Source organism: Montipora foliosa, chromosome 2 (assembly GCF_036669935.1).
Source record: "Montipora foliosa isolate CH-2021 chromosome 2, ASM3666993v2, whole genome shotgun sequence".
Classification (NCBI taxonomy): domain Eukaryota; kingdom Metazoa; phylum Cnidaria; class Anthozoa; order Scleractinia; family Acroporidae; genus Montipora; species Montipora foliosa.
In genome coordinates this window covers 25,667,842-25,675,341 of record NC_090870.1, presented here as the reverse complement: position 1 = coordinate 25,675,341, position 7,500 = coordinate 25,667,842, and the positions used below count along the sequence as shown (strand labels likewise).

Genomic DNA, 7,500 nt, shown 5'->3' with positions numbered 1-7,500 from the left:
GTTCATTTACCCTGGATTGAACAATAATTTATTAATAACCCAGATGCAGAAAAAACTTCTGCAATCATCTGGATTTTCAACTCAAGAAGTCTTCACTCTTCACTGCACAGAGCTCATCACTTGAATAACACAGTCAATGGAGCCCATGGAAAATACTTTGGGAGTCATCATTTATTGTTTTTTTTTTGCAGACATTACAGGTTGCATGATAAAAATTTGAAGTTACATGTAGTGTGGGCAGAATCTAAGTTCCCCCTGCTAAACCACAGTCAATACTAGGGTGTGCGGAAAATGAAGACCGAAGACCCGGAAAACGAAGACCCCCCGAAAAATAACATACCAAACAGCAAATGATGAACGGAGAGTAGCCAAACACAACATCCCTAGTGTTTTCTGTGGCCGATGAGTCATTTCAGGCAAATTACTGCAGGGTCTTCTTTTTTTTTGGCCTTCCTTTTTAACATAACCACCTTGGGTGTGTGCAAAATGAAGCCCTTGCAGTAATTTGCCTGAAATGACTCGTTGGTCACAGAAAACACTAGGGATGTTATGTTTGGCTACTCTCCATTCGTCATTTTATGTTGCTGTGAGGGCCTTTGTTTTTGGTCTTCATTTTCCACATACCAGCCTGGGTGTGTGGAAAACAAATACCCTACAGTAATTCACAATAGATAGCCTATTGATCATTTTAAATACCATGAATGATGTGTCTTGTTATTTGCTGTTTGGTCTTCGTTTTCCGCACACCCGTCAATACTACATGTAATTCTGCTCTGAACAACTCAGCCTTCGTTTGGTCTTTTTAAGAAGCAGAATGGCCAAGTGGTTGATGCAATGGACTTGGAATCCAGAGTTCCAACTGGACTTGTAAAATGGCCTACAGGTCTGCTTTCCACCAGTTGAGATTCTTAAAGATTTGTTGTGCTTGTTTCCATAATTTTCTCATTGGCCATGAAAAGCCCCAGACAGGAGGATTCAATTAAGACTACATAAAATTCATACTGTAGTTTAGATAGCAAACCGTTAATTAACATTCACATTAATATATAGAGGATATTTCATGGCAGCACGAAGATATGAATATTACCTACATGTATTTTATTTCAAGTGGTAAAAACTATATTATTTTTACGAATGAGAGCAGAGAGTAAAAATTAATATTGTTTTTAACACGAGAAAATAAAATCTATACTATATCTTCAAGCCACTGGGTGATTTCCTTTTTATCATATAGAGAGGAGTGTTTTACTCATCATCTTTCTTTGCAACGCTGAGCACAAACTTTATCGCAAATTCTTGCCGCTCAGCATCAGGAACTTCTTCAGAATTTCTTCAATTTTCGCATTTCTTTTTCACTTGCAAGGAACTTCTTGAATAATTTTAAATTGTATGAAGTTTTATTCTTTGTGTTAGTATTTTCTTGTTTCTCAGGGAAGGATTTTACGTCAGCTTCAGAGAACTTCACGAATCTATCACTCGCCATTTTTCACTGACTGTTTGCACAAACAACCATACAAAGGCGGGATATGACATCCTCAATATCCTCACCAGAGAGGATATGGAAAATGTGCCACTTGGGTCCTGGATGTAGTTTCATATGAATTTTATGTGTGGTATATTTGTTGTAGTTCAATTTTAACCTCTGGTTTATTTTTTCAAACCAGTTCATTTTTTTGAACCAGTTTTTTTTTTAAACCAGTTTATTTATCAACTGTCTGAAAAGGGCTTTCATATATAAATCATACTGTGTGATAGTCTCAAGAAACATAGCCATTGGGAAAAATGAAACAGTACAAAAAAATGAAACCAGTTTAAAAATTTCAAACTGGTTCAAAAAAATTTAAACCAGAGTTAAAATTAAACTACAACATATTTTCCAGTAAAACACTCCTGTCTAATATAATCAACAATAATAATTGTACTCACAGCTGACGCATAATTCTCTAAACAGTGTTTCCAAGAAAGGTATATATTCTGAGCTGGACTGAAAGAAACAAGAAAACAGTAAACCTGTGTTAAAACAAACAGTAAACAATTCTTGGGAAACTGGGCTGGTGTAGTACTGAAAGCACTTGTGCTTCCACCAATGTGTACAGGGTTGGTTTCTCTGGCATTACAGGAGACTTGAGTCTCTTGGTTCTCCACTCTCCTTCAGGAGGTTTTTCCCAAGATGATGATGATGATGATGATAATGATAACAATAATAACAATAGTTCTTGTTCATATCAGCAGCCTACTTTATAGATTAATCTCCTAGTGAAATCCTGTCACACACAATCTTACTTTAACCTGCCAAGGCTGCCTTTTTTTTTTACAAAAAACTCTTACCTGATAATTTGATAATTTTCCTACAATTAATTTGGTAAGTTCCACAAAGTCTTCCCTGCTACTGGGATTCATTCCATCTATGCTTTTACTTTCTGTATCATCTTGAACACCTAAAGATTGTTTTTCAAAAATCAATTACATGTACTACTATTACATAAATTAATGTTGAGGCATGACCTTTATAGTGTACACTGTGCATACATGTGTATTATTATGGGGTCCGGGCTAATGCAATGCAACAATAACAACAACAAACTTTATTTGACCATGGGACCAATATCACTAAAAAGTGGACTTCTAATACCTAAAAATACCTACGGCTGAACACAAACAAACTTAATAACAAACACATCAAAGAAACTCTGAGAACTTTCTCTAACAACAAGAAATGTACAATTAAATGTACAGCATACTTTCAGAAGTACCTTAACTGATGTGTCAGGTTACGATGCCTTATCAAAACAGAATTCATTCTTATCTTCCAAGTACATGTACATGTTTAATCAGCCATACTATTTTTGGTTATACTACCTAATCAAAAGATAAACATAAAAGGCTTTTTACCAAAAGCTTGTTTTGCTAATTCCAAATCTGATTCCTCTACCAATCTGAAAAATTATGGCAAAACACACAGCAACTATTAAGTGCATTTTGTTTTTCTTACTGCAAACCCAAAGGCATATAACTAAGGCATATAACTAAGGCACACAAGAGAGACCCTGGGTTAACACTGATTTACTTGAGAACTTGACAACATTGCTAATATTAAAGTGGTACTATAATCAAAAAATCAAATATTTTTTTTCCTTCAGATTTCAAAACTAACTACGTTAACTAAACACTAAGTGACCCAAGACACTTGTTTATTTTAACTGGAATTCTCCTATTTAACCCTTTGGCGTCCACACCAGCCTAAACCGGCCAGATGATTTTACTTGTCAATGGGGAACCCCTAGGAGTCAAAGGGTTAACCCTTTGACATCCAAACCGGCCTAAACCGGCCAGACTTGGTATTTTACTCTGTCTAACACCAGACGATTCTACTCATCAATGGGAAGCCCCTGGGAGTCAATGGGTTAAAAAAGAAAAACGACAGCCAAAGGAGTTGTTTACTGGTTCAAGGAGAACCCCAAACCACAAAGGTAGTCAAAACGTTCGATTTGTGATTCATTTCTTCCCTTTTGTACCTATCCTGCCACCACAGACTGTCACTACAGACTGCCACCATGGACTTACAGACAAAAATCAGTGTTTCGATGACATAGTGCATTACGGGCTAAAGCCAGTAAGCACAAAAAATGAATCTTCTACTCGAAGAAAACTAAAAATACGCTTAATTTCAGGTTCTTTTAGAGTCACTCTTTTGACACAAATCTCAAAGTCAGTGTAAAAGTAGTTTATTGATTTTTTTATTTTCCTGATACCGGTACCTGTAATTGCTGTCAGCAACAGCTGTACATACATATGTTAATTATGAGTTTGCTAATGTATTAGGGATACCTACACAGCTTTAGTGATCTCAAAACAACCTGTACAACCAAAGGAAGTTGTATAGCACATGGTATACATGTAGTAATGGAATATTGACTGTCGAGGCAATGATGAAGCCCTTCAGTGCTTTTGTCCATCTTATAAATTATTTCAATATATCACTTAAGCTAAAATTACACAGGTCCATTGTTTTTTCTTTTGAATTACACATAAACAGCTTAAACTTTATGACAAATGTCACTTTGGGTTTCCAAAAAACCCTAAATGTTAAGTCTAAGTGTTAGCCTATGAAGCTATTCAAAATTAGCCAGTATCAAAAAATTAATACCATTGTACTCTTCGTCTGTTCCTTCAAAAGTTTGCATAAGCATTGTTTACAGTTTCTCTTCAAACCATATAAGTCCCAAGAGAAAATAAAAACAATGCTTATGCAAAATTTTGGAGGGCTAATGGTGTTTAAGCGAAGGTTCTGCAGGGCAAGGATACTGGGATGAATAGCTTTTGGTACTACAGTGAATGTAAAAATGGAAAAAATTACTAAGAACTAAATTGAGCATCATTTGGGGCTTTGCCTCTAAGACCCCAAAAACTCGAAAAAAGTAACCTAAATCCCTCAATTTGGCTAACCCTAGGCCTAAATCAAGTGAAGCTATGATCTTCGCAGTTATGAGCGCAATTTTTGCAATTGCGTAGAGAAGTCTGAAAAATTCAGGACTTCAACGGGGTTTGAACCCATGACCTCACGATTCCGGTGCGACGCTCTAACCAATTGAGCTATGAAGCCACTGACATTGGGAGCTGGTCATTTGTGGGTTCTAATGGTCCCGTGAGGAATGAATCAATGATGAAATGGTATATATGAAATGAATCATATATGAACTGCGGATATGAAATCAAGTGAAGCTATGATCTTCGCAGTTATGAGCGCAATTTTTGCAAATGCGTAGAGAAGTCTGAAAAATTCAGGACTTCAACGGGGTTTAAACCCGTGACCTCGCGATTCCGGTGCGAACCCACAAATGATCAGCTCCCAACGTCAGTGGCTTCATAGCTCAGTTGGTTAGAGCGTCGCACCGGAATCGCGAGGTCACGGGTTCAAACCCCCGTTGAAGTCCTGAATTTTTTTGACTTCTTCTTGCAAAAATTGCGCTCATAACTGTGAAGATCATAGCTTCACTTGATTTCATATCCGCAGTTCATATATGATTCATTTCATATATACCATTTCATCCTAGGCCTAAAGTTGGTTTTTAGGCCTAGAGTGTCAGAGGGCCAATATATACATCCGACAGGAAATGAAGATGTCCGGCCACATGTGGAACATGCATGGTTACTCAGTTTAATACATTGTATAGCGGATGACCCAGCTTTCACTTTAAAACAAGTTGAGGTGAACAAAGGACTTGAACTTCGCTTGAGGTAACTCAAAAAAACAACTTTAGGCCTAGAGTTGGCCAAATTGAGGGTTTTGGGTAATGTTTTGTGAGTTTTTGGGGTCTTAAGGTCTTAAGGTTTTAGTTTTCAAGACACCCTTATTAACTAAGCAGAGAATTTAAGTCTTCAAGCAACAGACTTGAACTCTGTTAACCCATTGACTCCAAAGGGTTTCCCATTGACGAGTAAAATTGTCTGGCGTTAGACAGAGTAAAATACTTTGGCATTAGACAGTAAAATACTAAGTCTTTAAGTCTGGCCGGTTTCGGCCGGTTTCAGCCGGTTTTGGCCGGTTTGGACATCAAACGGTTAATGATGTCAATAGTTGACTATTATTTATCACTTGGAATTTGTTGATGAAGAACAGAGCAGGCCCTTTTAATTGCTCAAAGGTATGGCTGTTGGGAACAAAAATACTGATTGAACTCACTGTTGTCTTTGGAGCTTTTCAGCTAATAGTTCTTCGTCTGTCGGTGGCTTCACTTCCTCCTAACAAAAAAATAATTTTTTTTCGTAACTATATAAATATATTCTTGTTAAACTAATTATTGCTTTTAGATTTAAAACCAATGGTTAGGATCCATATGAGACAATTCTTTGGATCTCCAGATGTGACTAACACTACAATAAATCTTGAAGAAAGTAGTGTTTTCCAATTTTACGTGAAAAAATTTAGGGAAAAAAAGAAAATTGGAACCTTATTCTGGTCTCCTTGAAACCTTGAAACCTACACTGAAATTTATACTTCATTTGTTTGGCAGTTTTTAAATCCTGGGTACGACAATAATAATTATTATTATAAACAACATACATGTACACACCACCCTTCTGTAGTGTGTGTAACTGTAGCTGTGTAAGTAAGTGTACATGGTCTTTCATCATGTATCTACATTTGTATTTTACTTTGGCTGAAGTCAATAAAATCTGCTGAGATCTTTGCAGCAATTGTGCCATCTTCTTAACTGCCCATAACCTTAAAATGATGGAATATTTGATTCTAAAAAAATAGAATACACCCCAGACTATACCCCAGTTTGGAGAATGTTTTTTTTCTCAGTTAGAATGGCAAGCCTGAAAGCAATGAGTGAATAACAAAATCTAAAACTATCTTTCTGTGCCATTTGGCATATCAAATATTCAATTCAACCCAGTTTTGTTCTAAAGGCAAACTTATTGTCCAATTATTGTTACATTATTTTGATTTTTTTTTTAATTTAAACAATATTTTTATTCAACATTTGCTCTAAGACAACAAAGTGCTCATCAAGAGAGCTTAATTATGTCATTTTACATAAAATTAAATTACAGCAGTCATACATGTACAAAACTAAAAAAACTAATAAAATAGGAAAAAAGAAAACAGAAAAAATATACACAATACAAAAAAGGGGGTAAACAAGTAAAGTGGTTTGATTGGGAGATAAATGACTGAACAGAGCAAAAAAAACTAACATTGAGTTGAAAATCAATAATAGGAACACCTTTTAAAAGCTAATCAGTTTTTCTCTTGTCAGACGCCAAACCCAGCCATCACCCAACAAGTGTGTAGGGCGAGGCAAACAATATTTACTAGCGCAAAGCAGCAAAGCCTGGGCAATGCAAAAAGAAATCTTTAGCATTTACAGTTGGAGCATTACAAAAATTACACACAGATGAAACAGCACAAATAATCTTGAAAAGGTCATGATTTAAAGCACTCAACTTACTAAGCCTTGTATAGCCGAGTACGTGTGATGAATCGACATCATACGGTCCCCAACATTTGATTTCATTACCTACTATTGCTGAATAAATTCTGTCAAATAAACATATTGTACATGTACATGTAGATTATTAATCCTTCATCTCTATGGCAGTTATCAGACATTCTCACCTCTTTCAGCAATTTTTTTTCTTGTTCTCTTTTGAGAACACTCTCTTTTGCTTTTTCTTCTTTTTCTTGTAGAACTTGTTTTAATGTTTTTTTCTTTTTCACTGCAGGTTGAGGAGCTACTTGCTCTAGAAGAAAAAAACAAATTGCACAACAAATTGCAACTAGATGTTCCTAAACACATGGGCCTCATAGTGAGGCTCTTGAAATGTTAAAACAATATTCTTTCAGCTTGAGCTTTCCTTCCCAATTTAAAAAGTGTTTTGGCAATGATAATGGGTTGGGAATCAAGCCCACTTTGTGAAAATGTGTTAAGGATCTTTTCAAGGGGCTATGTCACTTTAATTTAGGGTGTTTAGGAAATAGCTGTAGTTAAT

At 35.9% G+C, this 7,500-nt stretch overlaps 1 protein-coding gene across 1 annotated transcript in view; it reads right to left on the bottom strand.

Moving 5' to 3' along the window:
- Positions 1-7,500, bottom strand: part of LOC137992736 (eukaryotic translation initiation factor 3 subunit J-like) — a 15,041-nt gene that overhangs the window by 2,650 nt on the left and 4,891 nt on the right. Inside the window, exons 4-8 of the mRNA XM_068838228.1 lie at positions 7,127-7,251; positions 5,684-5,742; positions 2,893-2,936; positions 2,329-2,438; positions 1,927-1,984 (exon numbers count right to left, since the gene is read on the bottom strand). Of these exons, the coding sequence (XP_068694329.1) occupies positions 1,927-1,984; positions 2,329-2,438; positions 2,893-2,936; positions 5,684-5,742; positions 7,127-7,251 (396 nt within the window). The remainder of the gene's footprint in view (positions 1-1,926; positions 1,985-2,328; positions 2,439-2,892; positions 2,937-5,683; positions 5,743-7,126; positions 7,252-7,500) is intronic.